Raw genomic sequence first — 22,562 nt, forward strand, 5'->3', positions numbered from 1 at the left:
GTAGGGAATAGAAGTACATACATAGTAAGGGCCCTGAAAGGGAGCCCAATGGAAGGCCGGCACGGGAAGAAGGAGAAACGTAAGAAAGAACGGAACGCATCTAAATGCGGGACTGTTCGACGTCGCTCTTAGAAGGGTACGGGTGAGGACGGGGGAGAAGGAGATAGTGTTGGAACCAGGCTGGTGTCTCAATCAGCCAAGCAGGTTGGGGCACCTTGGACCCCTGTGGGTGGAGGATAGAACTAGTAATGGGAATGAAACGTGTTCGTGATAAAAACAAATTATATTCTAAGTTTAAGTTTAAATCAAAGTTCTTGCATGTAAACACCTGTAACTGTTATGAAATTTAGGTTTTCCGTAACAGTTACGTTGAGTACGAGTTCTTTATGATTATTTCAAGAATCTATACTTACGTTATAACAATTTTCAGGTTCTGCTTGAGTCTGTCAGTAGCCCTCTCGGTCCCGGGCCAGTGGCTGGTAGTAGGGGGAGAAGAACGGCGCGCGCAGTTTCTCGACGCAGCGGGGCAGGCCGTCACAACTCAATCTAGTGTCTCGGTGACCGTGCGCTCACGAGTGAGTTTTTCTTTTCTTCTCTTCTCTTACAGTGTGTTATAATTCCTGACACGAAATCGCAGTTTTCATCGGTGGTTAATCTTGCACCTGGGATCCTTAAGCTTCGCATCTTTCGGCTGTTTAGAACAATGTGATTGTTCGTAAGGTTCGTACTAGAATTCTCTTCCTATAAGTATAACGAACGATATTATTTATGAATCGCGGAAAAGTTTATAAATGCGACATTTCAGTAATTGTTTAGGCGAATACGTATTGACAATGTACGTTCTATTTAATGAACAGGAATAAAATGTGTAATACTGATAATGTACATAAATACAGCGCATTAAATTTTCAATTTGCTTCTAAAACAAACATCAAATGTTTATATTGTATACATACATATGTATGAAAAACAAAAGAAAAGTATTAATATTGTGATAACGAATATCAACGTATAAGATCTATCGATCGAGTATAAATAATTTCTTTCAAAGTGTATACGCATATGTTGTTCCGTGTTGTTTATTAAAAAATAGTTTCGAAGTAACGTTCGATGTTTATGATGTTGTATGTACTTTGTTAAAACAACTTGTTACGCTTAAAGAAAATGAAAGCGTTACTGAGATCAATTGAATTGAATTGATGGTATAGTTTTAATTGTGTATTAACCAGTTGATTTGTATCTATTGCTTCTTACTTATGTCAATTATGTGTATCACACAGCGTCCGTTGCATTAAAGAATAATTTACATTATTCAATGAAATTATTATGAAATTTACATTTTTTTTTTTTACATTATAATTTACGAACGAATGTAAAAGTTTTATTTGTTATTCATGATTGTCCAATTCTGACTTCAGTGTACTAATATTCGAATATTACTCGATCCTTTATTCCCTGACGTTGAGTCGTAAAATAAGAATGAACAATTCCAAATGATAGTTGTTAGTTCCTTCGTTGATACTAGATCTACAAAACCCGTTAGTCTGGCAGGTTTCAAAGTAAACAATTAGAAAATGAAAGGTAATATATTACAAAATTATACAAAAACAAATGAAACAGTAGTACATGTAAAAGAACATAGATTGAAAAGATCGATTAATAAACATATTACGGTCTTATCGATATTAGCAAGTTTGAAACACAGACCAATATTTAGAATAATTTTTTATGACCTGACAATTGGGTACAGTTCTTTATAACATTTATTTCGAATAAAAGTTCATGATATTTGTTTTAAGAACCTAAATCCGTGTTATAATAGTTTTAAGCCCTGGTTTCAGTGGTCCCTCGTGTTTGTTCGGAATATGGTTTAAACTCGGGAGAAAAGTGAAGTTGATGATCACTGACGGTCTATAGGGCTGGCCATCTGTCCCTCGTTGCCACGTCTGCGACGTCTTGGTGGTCCATTTTGGGGCTGATGCGCAACAGCATCGGCACTAGCGCTGGCAATGAAGCGCTCTCAGGTAGAATCTGCCCCTCCCCCTCTCCTTTCTCTCATTATATCGTATGCGCACTGGCGCACGTGCTCTCGTTCCCCCCTCCCCTCCCCTCCCCTCCCCTTCTCTTCCTTGCTTTTTTACTGGTATCAGTAGAAAGAAGCAGAGAGTAGAGAGTAGACTGGGACGAACGGTGAGCTGCTGTGTTGTTCTCATAGAAATTCTAACGACGGACAGTGGCCCAAACGGCAATTCTAGCTAATCAAAATTAATATTTATGAGAGTTAACGACGACATGTTCGAATCTCAACTTTGAAATGGCTTAAAGTTTTCAAGACTATGATTATATCAAATTAAAGTACAAATTTGTGATAAATAACATGTTACAGGAATAAATTTATTTTTCCACAAACTTCATTTCTACTTTATTTAGTTTTCCTTCTACTCCAATCTATTGTATTACTGACTTCAACTAATAATACAGGACAAGTTGTATAAATACTAAAAAATATTGAACTTGACGCAGCATCAAGTTCAACGGCGAAATAAGATAACGTTGCAATACGATCGCTTCACCATTCGAATCTCTTTCTCTTTTATTCGCGAACCTAAGAAACAACGGTTATAGAACTTATATGAGAGCTGATGCAAGGACTACGTATAACTTAAACTGTTACTTACAGTTCGACTTTTAAGTTGTTTAAACAGTAATTTCAGAATGAAAGTTCTGAATAACTGTTTAAGATTGAAAAAATTAAGATTTTTTTAGAACACGTACGTCCCCAAAGTACGAATCTAAAATCCTTTTATTAACTCGAATGACAGACAGAAGACCGATTTATTTTAAGAATATCATGGAATGTCCCTCATGCCACGCATCTGTTACATGAATCCGCAAGCACTTCGCAGCTCAACACAATACTAAAATTATAATTTACGTACACAACGATCGACCACGTTGATAGAATGAAACCTCGATTGAAATACTTGACAAATTATTGAGAAACCAAGGCTGTACACATCGATCCGTTAAAACAGTAATTATACGTGCAACGAATAGAATATAAGAAGAAAATTAAATCGTGTTCCTTTCGCTGTGAAATAAAAATTCCCAGTGGAATTTATTTTAACGACAGCGGGTCATAATTTAATCGTGGAACGTTTTAATATGTACAAATATTTACATTAACATAATTGTTTTGGTGATGTTTTAGAAGGATGTCGCGCTGGTTGGATCGATCGACCATAGGCCTAATGGGTATGGTGTTGATTAGTACAATAATGTCGAATACTGTTAGAAGTTCGATAATGAGGTGCGAGGAAGCAAAACTTAAATGCGCTTACAGAACAGGCTGTGGTACTGCTCTGCAACATTATTTTACGGGCTGCGCACCCGCTCTCCAAAGCAACGATTGTTCCGAGACTTGCCAACATGCCCTCATTGCTCTCACCAGCACCGACGAGGGCAAAGAACTTATGACAGTACATATAAATTTATTCATTTTATTACGGTTTGCATTTACTCAAAAATATACGTTGCCTTTAAAAACGAATACCAATGTAAAACTTCGACCAAGTAATGCCTTGTATTTTTTAAACTAGAGCCGAATAGTTTCCTCTGTTATTTCCTATTTCAATGTAAAAATGGAGATAAAGTTTAATCGCGAATAGTAAAAATTATAGTTAAAAAATTTGTCGATCAGCGTTTATTTTTAAGATCCGTAAATTACAGTTTTCCGGAGGATAATGAAAATTTATTGTTATTTAGTGCGAATGCGAGGATAAATTATGTTTGCAATCGAAACAGAGAGTAGAAATTTGTAGATCGTCCGTGACAATGGCGATGAACAGGACAAGGGTGTCGTGCAGAATAGCAACTTGGATATGTAATGCAGACGCCCTTTGTCAAACTGCTCTTGGATACTATAATAAATACTGCAAAAGTATGTTTCAAGGACGAAAGTGTACTAGGCGGTAAATAACTATTTTTTTTTTTTTCTTTAAATAGAAATAAATTATTTTTCGCAGAATCAAATATTTTAACACAAAGTGAGAATAGAATTGCTTACATTTAACGTAACATTTTAGATGTAGGAATTCGATAAGTATTCTAACACGGCAGGAAAAAGCTGCCAAATTGAATACGTGTCAATGCGATGGTTTTGAAGATTACGACTGCAAGGGGATTCACAGAAACATGAATCTCCTTTGTTTTGGGAAAATACATCATGGTTACCGCGACGTCAACATCAAGGATGACAGGCGGAACGAATTTCGGAGGCCGAACATAACTCTTAGAGGAGATGCTGTTCAAACATTAGTTGACAGAAGACTAATATTAATTTCTCTAGCAATTTATCATATATTTAAAGTGAAGCAAGGTGAGACTACCCGATTGCAATGCTATTTTCAATGAAATTACTTTTACGAAACGGCTTCTTTTTCAGACTGACAAACAGAAGAGGTACACAAAACTTTCCAAAAGACAGCAGTATTCCATGACCAAAGATTTTTATCGATCACTTTAATATCAATATCTGAACAATTTTATACTGGTAATAATGGATTACTTTTTCTTTCTATAAATTCTTTAGCAGCTTTGTCAAATACTTAAAAGGCTGCATCTTCTACTAAATTTGTTACGTATTTTTCTTTTTTTTTATTAAAATTGTAAAAATGAACAAAAAACTAGAGAAAGGAATCTTGTACAGTGAAAATATTGTATACATATTGATTGTATTATAGTAAAAATAGCTGAATAATTGGTTGCAGATATTTAGTTATAGATGAATTTTATTTATGAAGGTATAATCATGTAAATATCCATGTAGCAAAAGATATTGTAAATGTTTTTCTATTATTTTTCTCAGATTTATATCCTCGAAAATTCTATTCTTCTTGTAGAAAAGTATTTTCTTAAAAGGATAAAGTAATAAATAATAGTTTTTTTTTTTTTTTGCATGTGTTGTGTCTTGATTTCGATATAAAATTATGTTCGGAAGAATAAGAAGTTTCGAGGCCCATAGTAGCGTTGTATAGTAGATCTTTGAAGATGACTGATTGTTACTATAACTTTGTTAATAGAAAAATTTATCACAGTTTCGTGTATAAGACAACTCCTAGTATTTGTATCCTAATTGAATAGAGTTACCGAAAAATTAAATAAGATTCTATTATATAAAGTGTATTATAATTATTAAAATTCTACTAACAGGCAAAAGCCGGTAAACTGTACTGTAAACTGTTAAGTATTTTATTCATATTGTATTTAGACGTTTCGTACACAAAACAACACCTTAAAAATAAATTTTAAAAAATTAACAATTTAAAGAATGTATTTACATGAAATTGTTGAGATTTAATCTATAAAAAGAAGTACGTTTAAAAAATTTTTTCATATTGAATGTATTTTAAAGCTTGCGGTATTAAATTTGTCCCGCGTATGTAACATGAAATACAAGAGAGTTTAACATTTCTTCGTGAATTGCTTTATTAATTAAATATATCCAAAAAATGAATAACCTAAGGAAATCCGTCGTCGTCTTCTTCCGCCATTTCCTTAGCAAGTTCCAAATCCTGTTGCTCCCTTTCTCTGCGTTCCTCTGCTGATTCGAGATCCTTCCCATACGATTTCGGAGGATATCTCATTGCTTTTACGCTCTGATTATGTAAATCCAAGCAAAAAGTAATTCTTTGATGGAACGCGAGCAACGGCTCTTTAGTGCAATAAATATCTGTAGTTTCTTTGCTACGCATGTATCCATTCTCTGGTTCTAACGTAGCCTCGATCACGCCGTCTCTAATAGCTTTAGCAACGATGAATTCTGCATCGACGCTAGAATCTAAGCCTAGTTTCTTCGCGATATCCGCGGGAGAAATCCTGGAATAGGATAGCCCGATTGATCTAATCGCGGTTTTAATAACATTGTGTCTCAGTCTGAGTATCAAAGTGAACGTATGGTCTGCTCTGAACTGTGGACCAAAATTTTCTAAAACTTCTCCAAACCGTTGGAGATTTCCTAAACGCACTGCTTGTGTTAATTGGAAATATGGAGCTAAAGCACGACGCAAAGCTGCTTGTCGAAAGATTTGCCGTTCAGGGATGTCTCCAAGAAGAAGTTCTACCGCTACGGCCAGTTTCTGAACTGTTTGGCGGAAACCTACCGCAGTGCTTTGCGGAGCTTTTCTGAGAGCCTACGGAAAAGACAGTGTTCGTAAAAAAAATACTCAAAAAAGATTTTATAACTGTAATAACGAATGAAATATATAATGATCGTAATTTACCTGTACTAAATACTTGTGCGCGGCTGAGTATTCTAATCTGGCTGCTTTAATACGTCCTAGATAATACAAAAATCGGGCGCATTCATTGTTACTAGCAGATTCTGGGAAAGTTGACTTAAGTACAAGCTTGTCTGCTTGATCATACAAATTATAATGTAAATAGTTTCTCAATAAGCAATTAATCAATACAGCTTGTCCCTCGAAATCATTTCTCAGAGTCGCCGTCCTCAATCTCAAATGCAATAATCCACGAATTTTGTCTAATCTTCCGACTAGTTCATACGCTCTCGAATAATAGAAATAACATTTTGCGGCGATCAAATCGATCGTACGTCTATTCTGTGCAATAATTTTTTGTAACAATGCCTCGGAACATTGAACAGCTTCGTTGTGTCTTCCATTATCAATTAAATGCACGAGAACTAACAAGTGAATGTATGCATCGATTTCTGGTAATGGGCTCATGGCAGAGGCACGAAGTTTTTGAGTTTCTTCTGGTTCAGTAGTTTCCTCTAACCATGATAACAATGCATCGCGTTCGGTGCACGGTTTTGGATAAAAGCTTAGGATTACACCGCGTAGGACATTGGAATTTAGCCTGCGACGTGTGTTGGGCAAAGTACGTAATGCTCTCAAAATAAAACGGGGTTCTTTGCTTTGAACAGCTTTTTCTATCTGGCGTGCATGCTCACGAATATCATGAATCGTTTGAAGTTCCGTATCTTTTTTATCGCTGACATCTCCATCGCCATTTTGACTTTCTGGAGAAATTATTTCAACGTCCATAGCTTCAGGATTTTTGGCTGTAGGAACACCCATTCTGTTTGTTCTGAAGAAGTGAAATATCGAATGTAGTACATATTTTATTTTTGTAGAAATTATATATCCATAATATATTCTTCTTTAATCTTTAATTAAATAATTTTGTAAGTTACTGAATACTGATTGTAAATATTGTAAAAATGAACACTCGTTTAATAACCAATCTCATCGTCCCCCCATAAACATCTCATAATCAATTCGGTATTCGTAACTTTAAAGAAGAATTTAATACTTTACAATATACAATACAAGATTCTTAATATTTAAAAATAATAGTAGTAGAAAATAATTTCAATAATTAATATTTACCTGTATTTTAAACTCTTTTTTTCACAAACAAAATGTTCACCGAGTAACTACAATTTTACGTTTTCATCCAACCAATTCACAGTTGTGTAGACGTAGTAAGACAATTAGCAGAAAAGATTGATATGTTCCTAGTAGCTAGGGTATTCTGTTTTTCATTTTATAAAAATGAATCGTTATAGAAATATAACAACAATGTTTTAATATTTTATTAAAATTCTTATCTATAAAATATAAAGTCTATCATCGATATGCAATGATATATAACTACGTCTAATCATAATCAATGTTACCAGACCAGGCACAGTTGCACTGGGAAGTACTGGGAACTTTTGTATACTATGCCAGATATTTTTATTTTTTATTAACATAAACATAAGAAATGTTTTACACATTTCTAACTCCATTAAATAAAAACATGCCTCGAAATCATGAGAGCATCTTTTATAAAGAAATTAAATTAATGAGTAATATGCTTTTAATCGACACTGTTGATCATTTGAGGACAGAAACTTATGATCCAGAAAATTTGCTTAGTTACAGAGAGTTCACCGTCATGCCTCAAAATCATAGCACTATCCTATTGTAATGTTTTTAAAAATTGTCGAATAGTTTTTCGAAACGCAATAAGGAGCATGAAGTAGGATGAGGTATATATATATGTATACACACATATATATTTCTCTTAATTAAAGCCTTTATCAATCGTAAGAAAAAAAAATAAATCACAATATATGCAAATACAATAATAAAATGTTACATAATTTGTAACCAATGTTGATAAAAAGAATAACCTAAAGAGGAAGGAATATTGAAGTAACTGTTCAAATAGAACATTAGCTTTAATCGATAGAAATTGTATAGAATACATTTAAGAAATAAATTAATTTGTCAAAATTAACGACTATAACAATGCTTACTTAATAACCCTAATGAGACCAAGCAGAGTACTCAGTAGTGTCCAAGTCTTGATTTACAGAAAAATGATGTGGTTACTCTTTGTTAATTTAATAGTTATTTGCTCTTCCAGTACTACAATACCAAAAATTACTATTGTAAATGCTACTAAGGCTCCTACTGCTAGTCTGTTTTTTTTTCATGGTTCAGGTAAAATATCATTTTCATGTTTGTTGTTTCATGCAAGACAATAAAAATAAGTTGGAAATAATTTCATATGTTTTGGTTCTAGGATCTTCAGGAAATGATGTAAAACATTGGATTGATATTTTGAACGGAGGGGAATTAAAATTTCCACACATAAAGATTAATTATCCTTCTGCACCTGCTCAACCTTATACACCCAACAATGGAATGGTAATGCAACAATATATGTGTGACACTATTTACAAAAAGAAAATCAATAATAATGGATATAAAATAATTTTTATTTTAGCTTAGTAATGTGTGGTTTAATCGCAAGAGCATCAACATCAATGTTCCTGAAGAGATGGAGTCTATAAATCCAATGTGTCAAAATGTATTACAACTGATTGATACAGAGGTTTCTAATGGAATTCCATATAACAGAATTGTTGTTGGTGGCTTTTCAATGGGAGGTGCATTATCATTTCATCTGGCAAACAGGTTCCAACTGCCTTTAGCTGGATGTTTTGCTATGTCCAGCTTTCTCAATAGACATTCATCAGTGTATGAGGTGGATATGATACAAATTGTCTTTTTTCATTTTCCCTTTTTCTTATTAATTACCATATGGTTCTGATTACAGGCTTTAAAAGTAAATTCAGGAACAAAACCACCACTTCTACAATTTCATGGCACTGCTGACAAATTAGTTCCATTAAATTGGGGAGAAGAAACTTATTCTAATCTAAAGGAACATGGAATTGATGGCCAATTTATACCATTGAATAATGTGGTTCATGAATTGACTGGTCCTGAAGTAGAATCTTTCAAAAGATGGGTGTTAGAGATATTACCTGAGACATAAATTTATACTAATTTTATCTTGTAAAAAGCAATGTGAAATTATACTTGTACACATTTACAACAGAAAATAATATATTTTAAAATACATATTAATATTTTTTTATGTATCAAAAGTAAGCCCAGTCCTAGTCCGTTTTGACCAATTTTTCCATACGATTGTCATTCTCTTGTGTTATTATACATTTATTTTCACGTAAATACCATTGTCAAGATAAATATATATAACTAATTGTTTTGCATTTATTTCACATACAAACGTCTCAAATCTGAGTAGCTAACGGTACTGACAATTGTACTGGCTCGATTTCATTAACTTTATCGCACGGTCGAATTCGTAATCAGTCAATACGAAATGATGATAAGTCTTTTATCGACGTTGTCAACGTTATGTCGATAAATTTTTTGAATCACCCGATAACGTACATAAAGAAGGGTGAAAGCATCGCGATAAGGGGGTATTGTTTGCAATTGGAAAAGTCAGTTTTCGCAGACAACGTTAACAAAGAGGTGTACGGAAGTGTGTTCTTCTGTGTTACTTATCTACTGTATTTAATAAACGAATTCGAGTTAATCAGTGCACTTACGAGACATAAAGTCTCTTGCAATCTTGGAACACGCTAATTCCGTGGAAATGGTGAGTAGAAATATAAACAAATTTAATCGTACGAGTTTAGATGGCAAGATAAAAAATAAATTTTTAAAAAGTTCTGTCAAAATGATATATGTATAATTACGAGAAGATATCATAAAAAAAAATGATTTTTATGATAAGTATAAAATACAATAATAACAATATAATTAAAATATATTTTGATTCATTGATACTTCGTAAGACCTTCTTTATTTATTATTGTTATTAGTGTTCTTTTTTTTTTATTAGAGCCCTAGACAGATGATATTTTTGCCTCTAGGATAACGCGCTACTACTGAGAGAACAAATCTGTCGTTCCGTCGTTGAAGAATGCAATAAAATTGGTATCGCGCTACCTTGGAATAACAGAGATTCGAAGTGTGATTTTAGACGTTAGACGTTTGGAGTAAGTTCTTATCGTAGTGTGCTTCGAATATTCTTCGTTTGGCATCGCACAGTTAGTATCATATTAGGTATTACATATCGGCTAATATTAATCGTGACATCGTAAATCGTATTTGACTTACCTTTGCTTTTACCGCACCTTCTTGCAAAATTATAGCACGCAATATCGAGGTCGTCACAACTGTAACAAACGAGAAGTATATTAAACACTTCCTAGAAGTACTTCGCCTGTATGAGTCAAACTTGTAAGGCCGATAACATCTTTTACCTATACACGTTTAATTGATAAAAATCGGTTTTTAATAAAAGGCCACGACTTTCGGTTCGAATCAAACATCATCGGTTCGGTACAGTGCCAAGTCGCGCGTAGAACATCAAGACCAAGGTAACATGTAAACATTAGCCGGTTGTTACGGAAACTTGTGATGCAGACTATTCTGAAATTTATAATTATTATTTGAAATATTTGCTCGTTGAACAGGACCATAATTCGATATGTCAATAGTCAAGTTAAGTCGCTAAAATTTTAACATCACAAATACACTATAGAACTTATACGTTTCCAGATGTTTAAGGCCTCAATCTTGATCGCTTTAATGGCGTTTGCCGCTACAGGCGTTCAGGCTGATAGTAAGTATCATATCATCACTGATAGTAATGGAACTAAAACATTTAATCGGCGCAGATAATCTTTGTAAGCAATCAATCCCAAACCCATCCCTCTGATCACAATAGATAATGGGTTTATCTAACCAATAAGTATAGTAAGCTTAGGGACACTTCAACTTGAGAGATGAAGGGCGATTTAAAAAACTTACGAGAAGCATACACAAACAATCGTCTCTGGTTGTAATTTTCCATATAAACTGATAATTAGTTCCATCGAACTGGAGTGCTAGCAACGTTAGAACCGGCTTTGCAACATGCAATAATTTATTTTCGTTATCCAGAAAAGATCGTCTGTTACTTCGGTAGCTGGTCGGTCTACCGTCCTGGACTGGGCAACTTCCAGGTCTCCGACATCGATCCACGTTTATGTACACACATGACCTACACCTTCACGGGCATCACCACCAACGGTGATGTCAATATTCTGGATCCATGGGCCGACTTGCCAAACGGTGGCGGTAAGGACGGTTTTGGAAAGTTCACCGCGCTCCGTCATTTGAGCCCAGGCACCAAGGCGATGGTCGCCATCGGTGGTTGGAACGAGGGATCCCTCAAGTACTCTCAGGTCGCCAGTGATCCTGCTACACGTGCCAGATTCGTCCAGAACGTGGTCAAATTCTTGAAAAAATACGACTTCGATGGCTTCGACGTCGACTGGGAATACCCCAATCAACGCGGCGGTCATCCATACGACAAGAAAAACTTCGTGGCTCTGTTGAAGGATCTCAGAGAGGAGTTCGACAAGTACGGTTACATCCTCGGCGTGGCCGTGGCTGCTGCCGAAGGGTCTGCCTCCCAATCCTACATCATCTCAGAAGTGTCGAAACACGCTGATCTCATCAATCTTATGGCGTACGATTTTAACGGTTCCTGGAACAAGTCAACGGGCATCAACGCTCCTCTGTACGCTTCCGCCAGCGAATCTCCAGGCCTACTTAAACTCAACATAGTACGTATATAGGTGTCTCTTCAAATTTGTTCATAATAATGCGTTGATTTTAATATACGAGACTTCGTGACAAGTGTGGCTTCGTCATTCCATGGTAAAGGCTTGATGAGAAACATTTTTATTTCAGGACGCAGCGGTACGTTATTGGCTATCCGAAGGCGCACCACCTGAGAAGCTCATTCTTGGTGTTCCCTCATATGGTAGATCTTTTACCCTAGCAAACGCTAATGATAACGGAATAGGTGCTCTAGCCACTGGTCCTGGAATTGCTGGCCCTTATACGAGGGAGCAGGGTTCATTGGGGTACAACGAAATTTGCGCGAATTTACGCGAGGGTGGCTGGACCGTTGTCCGTGAGTCGGATCAACGGGTGCCTTATGCTTTCAAGGGCAATCAATGGGTTGGATACGATGACGTCACGTGAGTGTTTTACTTCTTATCTTCAAGAGTTTAGAAATAGGATCGAACCGATAGGAACTTGTGTATTCGTGTTCATTCTCAGGTCTGTTCTGGAAAAGGCCAAATACATCAACTCTATGGGTCTTGGCGGTGCTATGATGTGGAGCGTCGAAACCGACGATTTCCGTGGTACTTGTGGTTCGAAGTATCCACTTCTGAATGCTTTGAACAGTGTTTTGAGAGGCAATGTAGTAGTTCCTGATCCCGATCCCAATCCTTCAGAACCAACAGGATCAACAGGATCAACAGGATCTACAGAATCAACAAGATCAACTTCAACATCTACAGAGCCAGCTCCGCCATCAGATTTCGTCTGCGTACAAGAAGGATACGTCCGTAATCCGCATGACTGTTCAACGTTCCATTATTGTCAGAAACTGGACGACAAATATCTGGTTTCCACTTTCCACTGTCCCACTGGACTTGCCTTCGATCCATCGATCATTGCTTGCAACTACAAAGACGAAGTTTCGGGCTGCTGAAGTTGGATACATAGTTTAAACTGTTTATAATTACTGTATATAGAATTAGTATGAATAAAAAAGTTTGTAATATTTAATTCAAAGTCATGTACCTTGTCAACGCATCTTCGTAAATGTTTTCGAAACGACTCACACGTAACTATGACAATAGTTTGCACAAAATTAGTATGTGCGTAATTTGTGACCTAATTAAAAGTACAAGTGTTCGTTGAGAGTCGTGAGACAGAATTAGTATGGCTTGTGTAGTTGTCACCGATTTAATACTAAATAAATATTGAACGTTACCGCATATGTCCGTAGAAATTATTCATTTAATTTGATGACACATTCGAATGCAAATAAGTAAAGATAAGGAGAATATAAGTAAGGCGAATGAAGTATTATTTTTACAGTGTCAGAAAGAATTTGAAGTGATCGAAGCTTGATCGCTATGGTAAGAAATTCACATTCTGTAGAATAAGCTTATAGAAACATGTTGTTCATTGCTAAGGGAAAAAAAATAATTGTCGACGCAAGTGCATTAGAAATTCCCCTCGTCGAAGGGGAATATGTACAATTTCAATTTGAAATCGCAGTCATATAATGGAATTTAATAAGTAATTTTCATCCATGTACGTTTCCAGATGTTTAAGGCAGTATATTTGGCTACTTTCCTGGCGTTCGTTGCTATCAGTCTTGCGGCCGACAGTAACTATCAAATCGTGCCTCTTATCAGTTTATATCATCAATAATAACTAACAATCCTTCTCTCTAGGAAAGATCGTCTGTTACTTCAGTAGCTGGGCGATCTACCGTTCCGGACTGGGCAACTTCCAAGTATCCGACATCGACCCGCGTTTATGTACCCACATGATCTATACCTTCACCGGCATCACCACCGACGGTGATGTCAGAATTCTGGATCCATGGGCCGACTTGCCAGACGGTGGCGGTAAAAACGGTTACGGAAAGTTCACCGCGCTCCGTCAGTCAAGTCCAAGCACCAAGGCGATGGTAGCCATCGGTGGTTGGAACGAGGGATCCTCCAAGTACTCTCAGGTCGTCAGTGATCCTACTGTACGTGCTAGATTCGTCCAGAATGCGGTCAACTTTCTGAACAAATACAGTTTCGATGGCTTCGACGTCGACTGGGAATATCCCAATCAACGCGGCGGTCAACCATCCGACAAGGCAAACTACGTGACTCTGTTGAAGGATCTTAAACAGGCGTTCAACAAGTACGGTTACATCCTCAGCGTGGCCGTGGCTGCTGCCGAAGGGTCTGCCTCCCAATCCTACAACATCCCAGAAATATCGAAACACGTTGATCTCATCAATCTTATGGCGTACGATTTCAACGGTTCCTGGAACAAAAATGTGGGCATCAACGCTCCTTTGTACGCTTCACCCAAAGAATCTGGTTCCCAAGCTAAACTCAACGTCGTATGTATATGATTATTGGTATACAAAGTGATCCTGCATACGTTGCACGGGGCATTGCGGAACGTACGTCGATTTCCTTAATTTTCAGAATGCAGCGGTTACTTATTGGCTGCGGAATGGTGCAGCGGCTGAGAAGCTCATGCTTGGTGTTCCCTCATATGGTAGATCTTTTACTCTAGCAAACGCTAATGACAACGGAATAGGTGCTCCAGCCAGTGGTCCTGGAACTGCTGGTCCTTATACAATGGAGGGGGGTATGTTAGGGTATAACGAAATTTGCACGGATTTACGCCAGGGTGGCTGGACCGTTGTCCGTGACCCAGATCAACGCGTTCCTTATGCTTTCAAGGGCAATCAATGGGTTGGATACGATGATGTCACGTGAGTGTTTATTACTTATCTTCAAGAGGGAGCAACATCCCCGTTTTAGAAATAGGATCGAATCGATAGGAACTTGTGCATTCGTGTTCATTTTCAGGTCTGTTCTGGAAAAGGCCAAATACATCAACTCTATGGGTCTTGGTGGTGCTATGATGTGGAGCATCGATACCGATGATTTCCGTGGTACTTGTGGCTCGAAGTATCCACTTCTGACTGCTTTGAACAGCGGTTTGAGAGGCAATGTACCAGCTCCTAAATCTAATTTATCGGCGCAAGCTACTTCAGTACTGACCCAGACAACTTCAACACCAGCTAGTATAACACCAGCTAGTACAACACTAGCTAGTACAACACAGTCGCTTAAAAAATCGGACCCTATCTGTACACGCGAGGGATACGTTCTCAGTCTGCATGACTGTTCGACGTTCTACTATTGTCAGAACGTGGTCGGCGAAAAATATCGGGTATTCGTGTTTCATTGCCCCGAAGGACTTGCTTTTGATGTGTCCATCGATAGCTGTAACTACAAAGGCGACGGTCCGGGCTGTTAAATTAATATTTATTAATTTAACAATATTTCAACAAGCATTATAATATATGATATTAATGAAGCACCTCTTTTCATTCCTTGTTGTTTCTTTCAAAATGTATGTATGTTACCTGCTATAATAAATTAGATTTTGCCAATACGCCATTTGCAATTCGTTTGAATTGATTGTTATGTGTCATGGCGTCGTTTGGGCGCCAACAGCATGTTATTTGCATTCGAATTACAGTAGATCACCGTAACAAAAATTGAAGCAAATCATTAAATGGAGACACTGGTAAAAAGTGAACAAGAATAAGAACAGCGATTAGATGTCAACGGATGAAGAATACATACCTCGTTATATTCGCAAAACTTTCAACAAGTCTGATCGCGCCAATGTCCATAAAATGAATAACGATTCTTTTACGCGGCAAATTAAGGAGTTACACCACTATGAACATCTTAAAATCATATTAACTTTGCGCAATTTTTTCTTAGCAAAAACTAATATAAATAAAAAATTTTGTGATACAACCCGTGTACAGGTTATACAGTCTGCATTATACAATTACTAAGAAATATATGCGTATTTTTTCTGTTTTTTATGGTAAATCAATAGTACAAATTAAAAAGCCATTAAATATGTGTGTAATTGATTTATATAAACTTTTTTCCGAATTTGGCTGACGTGACCAATTTTATATTTTGCGCTGATAAACGGAAATTGTTTTGTATTTGATTGCCGTAGTACTACTGACGAAAACATCATGGCGTCTTTGTTCCACTTCCTTTCAACGACGTGCTTTCCAAAATGCAGAAGGTGAATTTTTCATGCTACCGATTGTTCAAATTTATCCGACTTTATAAAAAGTAAATGTATGTTTTGAAGCTAACGCGTGATTTTCTTTACAGAAACAGAAGGAACCGATCCAGTCCGTGCAAGTGTTCGGGCGCAAAGTAAGTGTAACCGCCAACAAATAAGCGAGGTTATGTTTGCGCGTGTTTCTACATAATTGTGCACGCTTATGTTTACAGAAAAGCGCAACCGCGGTCGCATATTGCAAACGAGGACGTGGAAATCTTCGTGTCAATGGACGGCCACTGGAATTAGTGGAGCCTCGTGTACTGCAATACAAATTGCAGGAGCCGATTTTATTACTTGGCAAAGTGAGTACTCGTTAACGCGGTAACTGTCACGAAACTAGAAAAGTCACGCTTTACTGGTGCTCTGTTTTCTTTATCTAATTAAAGAAAAGTAATTTGTAAACTTCTTGAGAAGAATCCATGATGTTCTCTTATTCCGAACATGACTATTTGTGATTATAGACAAGGACACTGAGAAGATAAATTACATGTCCTCTGGATGAAGGATATGTCTGTTTGAAACCGTGATATACAACTTATTATGTTTTTTATCGCAGGAAAAGTTCTCTGGCGTTGACATTAGAGTAAGAGTAAGTGGAGGTGGTCATGTAGCACAAATTTATGCTATCCGTCAAGCTATTTCCAAAGCTCTTGTTGCATACTATCAGAAGTGTAAGTATAAAGGAAAGATTTATATTGTCTGCAAAATACAGTAGTGCCCACTGAATTGTCCACGGTTATCCCCATCAATTCTTAGAAGCCAAGCGGCTTCGACATCCAACGTGACGAGCGTAACTTGACGCCGGTCGTTATCTATACATTGTATATATGTAGGTATATATGGTTTCGGGTGTTAACTATTGTATCTCACTCGCACTTATCATCTTTCCTTATTTCCGTTGAATTCTGAGAAGTAACCATGCCCACTTAAGTGACTGCGGCAGGTCCCGAGCGCGGACACTTAAGTGGGCACTACTGTATAAACATGTAACAGTGATATTGAAGATATTAATGTATGCAAAACACATGTAACATTTAGAATATCTTTTCCCAGATGTCGACGAAGCAAGTAAAAAGGAAGTAAAAGATATCCTTATTCAATATGATCGTACCCTCCTAGTTGCTGACCCGAGGCGGTGCGAGCCAAAGAAATTTGGTGGTCCAGGTGCCAGGGCCAGATACCAAAAATCTTATCGTTAATATTTACAAATTTCACATTACATTTTATTCATATTGCTGAATAAAAATTTTTAAAACCGATTATTGTTTCAGCATTATTTTCTAACTTATACCTTTGCACCATTGCACCATTTGCTACTGGTGGTAGCGAAAAAATAATTTTTTATTTTATATAAAATGTGCTAACTTTTAATTACAGTTTATTATAAAAATTTCAATGATCTAATGCTCTATACTCGTGTACATTTGAAATTGATTTCATTGCGATAAATTTAATATTCGCGTTGGCATGTCACGTGATTGACAATTGCGCTTCGCCGCATGCACCAAACGTGCACCAGGGCCGAAACGTAATGGCCAGATCCCTAAACGATGGGAAAGAAGCTAATTTTTTGAACAAAAAATAATCCTCCATATTAATATGATATTATTCCATGATGATAATACAAATTAAAGTATGAAAAACTATTTCGACATTTAATTTATCTATTTATTACTATCAACGACTTTAATTCTGTGTTTGAACTATCAGAATTTAAATTAATTACAAATGATTCAGTTAATGACAATATAATGGTTCAATTCCCAAAATTTGTGTTCGATAATTTGAACAACATGTTCACCGCATTTTTTCCAATTTTCGTCGACTCGTGAAATAAACTTTTTACATCCGAAAATCTGAGTATTTTATTATTTGCTGCAATATAATTTGTAACATCTTGATTGGATTTAATGCATCATGCGGCCCTTCTCAGAGGCTGCTCTCTGTTTATATTTTCTGCCAGTTCTCATTGAACCGGGTGTAGTTGTACACGTCAAGATTATAACATTGCGATTTATTTTTCAAGTATAAGAAATAGCATATACGTAAACATGAAGAACCGATTTAATTCGTACGATATTGTTTGCTCTATAAGTGAGCTTCAAAAGTAAGTAAATTAAAAAAGCATAATTTTTTTCATTATAGAGGTTATGGCCAAAGGTGTAAATACAATATATTTCGTTTAAACTATTTAAAAGATTTGTGCGTTGATAAATGCAATTAGAATACATTCGTACGTACAATTCATCTTGATTTTTAGGCTCATTGGTATGCGTGTTAATCAAATATACGACATTAATCACCGTACTTATCTTATACGTCTTCAACGAAACGAAGAAAAATGTATTCTTTTACTAGAATCTGGTAATAGAATTCACACAACAGCATTTGAATGGCCAAAAAATGTAGCACCATCAGGATTTTCTATGAAGGTACGTAGTATTAATATTTGAATTATTTTCTACAGAGATATTAAGCTAACGAATTATTTGTTTAGAATGTATTTATTTATTGTAACTCCTTAATTTTCATAGATGCGTAAACATCTGAAGAATAAACGACTTGAAAGTCTTACTCAAATAGGTGTAGATCGAATAATAGATTTAAAATTTGGAAGTGAAGAGGCAGCTTATCATATAATTCTAGAGTTATATGATCGTGGTAATCTAGTTCTTACAGATCACAAAATGACTATTTTAAACATTTTGAGACCTTATACAGAGGGAGATAAAATTAGGTAAGAAAAAAAATTAATTATCAACATGATAAAATTATCAAAATTTTAATAGGAGATTTTAGAGGTCAAAATAAGACGAAAATCAAGAATATCAATTTGTTTATTGGGGCTTCGTTAAAAAGTTGTTAAATTAAATTTAAAAAATTTCAAACCATTCGCGGAAAAATTATTTTCAGTTGCGGAGGTCAATTACAGTCATTTTTGGTGAATAGACATACCCCCAAAATCCTACGCATTTTCGAGAAAAAAATTCTTTACCGAAAATATACTGTGTGACCGAAAATGTTTATAACTTTTTAACGAAGCCCCAATCAACAAATTAGCATCCTTGATTTTCGTCTTATTTTGGCCTCTAGAATCTCTCATTAAAATTTTTCCCGGGGGTGGTCGAACACCCTGTATATTGTATAAATGTAAAAGAATGTTAAAAAAAAATATGTCATGATTAGGTTTGGTATTGAAGATCAATATCCTACAGATCGTGCTCATAAAAACACAACACCACCTATAGAAGAAATTCAGCAACATCTTGAGAAGGCTAAAGAAGGAGAGAATCTTAAAAATGTCCTAAATCCACTTTTAGAATTTGGCTCTAGCGTAATCACTCACGTTTTATTAAAATATGGTTTTCCTCCTGGTTGTAGGATTGGGAAAGATTTTAATGTTGCAGAACACATGCCAAAGTTAATTTTAGCATTAGAATGCGCGAACGAAATGATAGAATCTGCCAAAAGAAATGTTTCTCAGGGATATATTATACTAAAGAAAGAAATAAAACCGACTCCAGATGGCGAAGATGAAATTATATATACCAATATCGAATTTCATCCTTTGTTATTTGAACAACAACAAAACTGTCCCTATAAAGAATTTGCTTCTTTCGATGCTGCGGTGGATGAATATTTTTCCACAATGGAAGGCCAGAAGTTAGATTTAAAAGTTTTGCAACATGAACGCGATGCTGTCAAGAAATTGAAAAATGTAAAGAAAGATCACGATCAGAGACTAATGACACTGGAGAAAACTCAAGAGTTGGATAAACAGAAAGCAGAATTAATCTCCAGAAATCAAGTTTTAGTGGATAATGCTATATTAGCTATACAAAGTGCTCTTGCGAATCAAATGGCTTGGCCGGATATAAAAGTTCTATTAAAAGAGGCAGATAGTAGGGGAGATCCTGTTGCATCTGCGATTAAACAGTTAAAATTGGAAACAAATCACGTTTCATTATTGTTGCACGATCCTTACGTGGAAAGCGACGAGGAATCGGAATTGAAACCTATGTTAATCGATATCGATTTAGCCCACACGGCCTTCGCAAATGCTAGAATGTATTACGATCAAAAAAGATCAGCAGCTAAAAAGCAGCAGAAAACATTAGAGTCCCAAGATAAAGCCTTAAAATCCGCAGAGAAAAAGACAAAGCAAGCATTAAAAGAAGTACAATCCATTCACACTATTAACAAATTGAGGAAAATATATTGGTTCGAAAAATTTTATTGGTTTATTAGCTCCGAAAATTATCTAGGTAGTTATTATAATAACGTATTAATGTTCCGTTTGTTATTATATTAATAATTTTATGATTTGATAGTAATTGGTGGAAAAGACCAACAGCAGAACGAATTAATTGTAAAAAGGTGTCTTAAATCTGGAGATATATACGTTCACGCGGATTTACCTGGCGCTAGTTCAATAGTTATTAAAAATCCTGGTGGCAATCCTGTGCCTCCAAAAACTTTAGCTGAAGCTGGCACAATGGCTGTTGCCTATAGGTAGGCCAGCGATTTTACTTTATTCACGTATATTTTTTATTATAAAGATATGATAATTAACAATTACCTTATTAGTATTGCGTGGGAAGCTAAGGTGGTTACAGGAGCGTGGTGGGTAAATAATGATCAGGTGTCCAAAACTGCTCCAACTGGTGAATATCTTACTACTGGATCGTTCATGATTCGCGGGAAAAAGAATTATTTGCCGTCGTGTCAATTAATTATGGGACTAGGATTTCTATTTCGCTTAGAAGAAAGTTCGATTGAAAGACACAAAGATGAGAGGAGGGTTCGAGTTGTAGACGACGAAAGTGAACACGTAGAATCGATAATCGAAGAAGATCGAGAAATCGAATTAATAGAGGATTCTGAAGAAGGTGAAATATCAAACATAAAAATGTATAAAATAAGTAATAAATTGACCTCGACTAATTCGGATTTTAAATCAAATAGACGAACAGCCAGAGAAAACGGATTATTTAGATCCTGTTGAAGAAGAATCCAAAGAAGACTTAATCGAAGATGCTGACGACGAAGACGATAATGCATCTCAATTTCCCGATACGCAAATTAAAATTGATGTGTCTGGCCCAAAGTAAGTTACAGGATATAGATTTGTTCCTTATTATTGAAAATTATATCTCACGTGTAATTGTATGTTTCTGCATAGAATGAAACTACTTGTCGATAATAGTCAGTCCACGATGTTGCAAAAGGACGAAGAAAATGTAATATATTTGGGCGACGATAAACCGGTAATATTAAAACCTGCGGCAAAGGAAAAAAGTTCGAAAAATACGCAGAAACAACCTTATAAAAAAGAAAGTGAAAAGACTGAAGTAGAAACTAAAAAAAATGGTCAAGCAGTATTAAAACGGGGACAGAAGGGAAAATTGAAGAAAATGAAAGAAAAATATAAAGACCAAGATGAGGAAGACAGAAAACTATCTATGCAGATTCTTCAAGTAAGAGTCGTTCACATTGATATTATTACAAACATATAAATTATAGTACAATTGTACTTGGTGGTAAAATCTGGAGAAAGGTTTTTATTTGTTGGGCAGTGTTATTAATTTTGTAACACTATTTAGTCAGCAGGTGTTGCGAAAGAAGATAAACGTAAAAGTAAAAATAGAGATCCATCAGGGCCAAAACAACAAGGAAAGAAAAAGAATATAACGAAACCAACTCGGCCGCAAAATATTCAAGCTGCGGACAATATTGACGAGGAAGACACGGGCCCGGGGCCTGAAGTAGACATGCTGAATCAGTTAACAGGAAAACCTGCCACAGAAGACGAATTGTTGTTCGCCGTACCGGTAGTGGCGCCGTATAATGCAATATTAAATTACAAGTAAATCGAAATGTTCACCTCGTATCGCGTTTATACAGTGTCCCATTATAATCTTTCTCGTAAAATGGGACAGCTTGTATTAAAAATTTGTAATTTCTTTTTCTTTATGCAACGTATTGTTTTTCAGATTCAAGGTAAAATTAACACCGGGAATATGTAAGAGAGGTAAGGCAGCGAAAACTGCTCTAGCGGTATTTATGAAAGATAAAGAAACTACTTTGCGAGAAAAGGACTTGTTGAAAGCTGTTAAAGATGAATCAGTAGCTAGGAATATTCCTGGAAAAGTTAAAATAAGCGCTCCGCAAATACAAAAACTGAAGAAGTAAGTATTTCTAGTATGTATAATATTTAACAATATTTTAACACAGAATGTATATAGAGAAGATTTAAATCCGATTTATATTATGGATAAGTAATTGTATTTGCTAAGGAGTGCGCAAGGTATACATGAAAATATTATAAGATCTATATAATTTTTAAACATCGTTAATAAATGTCTATTATGTATTTGTATGTATATATAATGTTGTACAGAATTTATAGACCGA

The 22,562-nt window shown here is 35.8% G+C and overlaps 7 protein-coding genes across 8 annotated transcripts; 6 read left to right on the plus strand and 1 right to left on the minus strand.

Annotated features, from left to right (window-relative positions):
- Positions 1 to 585: 585 nt before the first annotated feature.
- On the plus strand, positions 586 to 4,413 carry LOC122398940 (growth arrest-specific protein 1-like). The gene is made up of 4 exons (XM_043399210.1): positions 586 to 720; positions 3,212 to 3,479; positions 3,766 to 3,971; positions 4,086 to 4,413. The coding sequence occupies exons 2-4, from the start codon at positions 3,216 to 3,218 to the stop codon at positions 4,411 to 4,413; spliced, it is 798 nt and encodes a 265-aa protein (XP_043255145.1). The 5' UTR covers positions 586 to 720; positions 3,212 to 3,215.
- A 946-nt stretch (positions 4,414 to 5,359) lies between these two features.
- On the minus strand, positions 5,360 to 7,497 carry LOC122398850 (probable 26S proteasome non-ATPase regulatory subunit 3). Its single transcript, XM_043399087.1, has 3 exons — positions 7,413 to 7,497; positions 6,282 to 7,110; positions 5,360 to 6,191 (listed from the first exon to the last, which is right to left on the minus strand). Exons 2-3 carry the CDS (start codon positions 7,098 to 7,100, stop codon positions 5,520 to 5,522), a joined length of 1,491 nt encoding a protein of 496 aa, XP_043255022.1. The 5' UTR covers positions 7,101 to 7,110; positions 7,413 to 7,497; the 3' UTR covers positions 5,360 to 5,519.
- A 452-nt stretch (positions 7,498 to 7,949) lies between these two features.
- On the plus strand, positions 7,950 to 9,414 carry LOC122398852 (lysophospholipase-like protein 1). 2 transcript variants are annotated; one of them, XM_043399090.1, is made up of 5 exons: positions 7,950 to 8,059; positions 8,440 to 8,516; positions 8,599 to 8,723; positions 8,803 to 9,063; positions 9,136 to 9,414. In XM_043399090.1, the coding sequence occupies exons 1-5, from the start codon at positions 8,055 to 8,057 to the stop codon at positions 9,355 to 9,357; spliced, it is 690 nt and encodes a 229-aa protein (XP_043255025.1). In that variant the 5' UTR covers positions 7,950 to 8,054; the 3' UTR covers positions 9,358 to 9,414. The 2 variants fall into 2 exon arrangements, with proteins under 2 accessions (XP_043255025.1, XP_043255024.1); XM_043399089.1 differs by lacking the exon at positions 7,950 to 8,059 and having other exon boundaries at positions 8,070 to 8,516.
- Positions 9,415 to 10,958: 1,544 nt separating this feature from the next.
- Positions 10,959 to 13,300, plus strand: LOC122398851 (chitinase-3-like protein 1). Its single transcript, XM_043399088.1, has 4 exons — positions 10,959 to 11,022; positions 11,343 to 12,010; positions 12,138 to 12,430; positions 12,513 to 13,300. Exons 1-4 carry the CDS (start codon positions 10,959 to 10,961, stop codon positions 12,949 to 12,951), a joined length of 1,464 nt encoding a protein of 487 aa, XP_043255023.1. The 3' UTR covers positions 12,952 to 13,300.
- Positions 13,301 to 13,574: 274 nt separating this feature from the next.
- Positions 13,575 to 15,305, plus strand: LOC122398941 (chitinase-3-like protein 1). The gene is made up of 4 exons (XM_043399211.1): positions 13,575 to 13,638; positions 13,706 to 14,373; positions 14,462 to 14,754; positions 14,852 to 15,305. Exons 1-4 carry the CDS (start codon positions 13,575 to 13,577, stop codon positions 15,303 to 15,305), a joined length of 1,479 nt encoding a protein of 492 aa, XP_043255146.1.
- Positions 15,306 to 16,057: 752 nt separating this feature from the next.
- On the plus strand, positions 16,058 to 17,407 carry LOC122398722 (40S ribosomal protein S16). The gene is made up of 5 exons (XM_043398849.1): positions 16,058 to 16,103; positions 16,196 to 16,240; positions 16,319 to 16,450; positions 16,705 to 16,819; positions 17,202 to 17,407. The coding sequence occupies exons 1-5, from the start codon at positions 16,095 to 16,097 to the stop codon at positions 17,345 to 17,347; spliced, it is 447 nt and encodes a 148-aa protein (XP_043254784.1). The 5' UTR covers positions 16,058 to 16,094; the 3' UTR covers positions 17,348 to 17,407.
- A 720-nt stretch (positions 17,408 to 18,127) lies between these two features.
- On the plus strand, positions 18,128 to 22,546 carry LOC122399256 (nuclear export mediator factor NEMF homolog). The gene is given in 10 exon segments (XM_043399807.1): positions 18,128 to 18,255; positions 18,409 to 18,580; positions 18,683 to 18,885; positions 19,335 to 20,413; positions 20,480 to 20,660; positions 20,736 to 21,125; positions 21,127 to 21,203; positions 21,414 to 21,625; positions 21,752 to 22,014; positions 22,142 to 22,546. Coding segments are annotated over 10 exon segments (2,832 nt in total). The 5' UTR covers positions 18,128 to 18,199; the 3' UTR covers positions 22,341 to 22,546.
- Positions 22,547 to 22,562: the final 16 nt, after the last annotated feature.

Source organism: Colletes gigas, unplaced genomic scaffold (genome assembly GCF_013123115.1).
Source record: "Colletes gigas isolate AHSC1104 unplaced genomic scaffold, ASM1312311v1 Colletes_gigas_Sc00012, whole genome shotgun sequence".
NCBI lineage: Eukaryota > Metazoa > Arthropoda > Insecta > Hymenoptera > Colletidae > Colletes > Colletes gigas.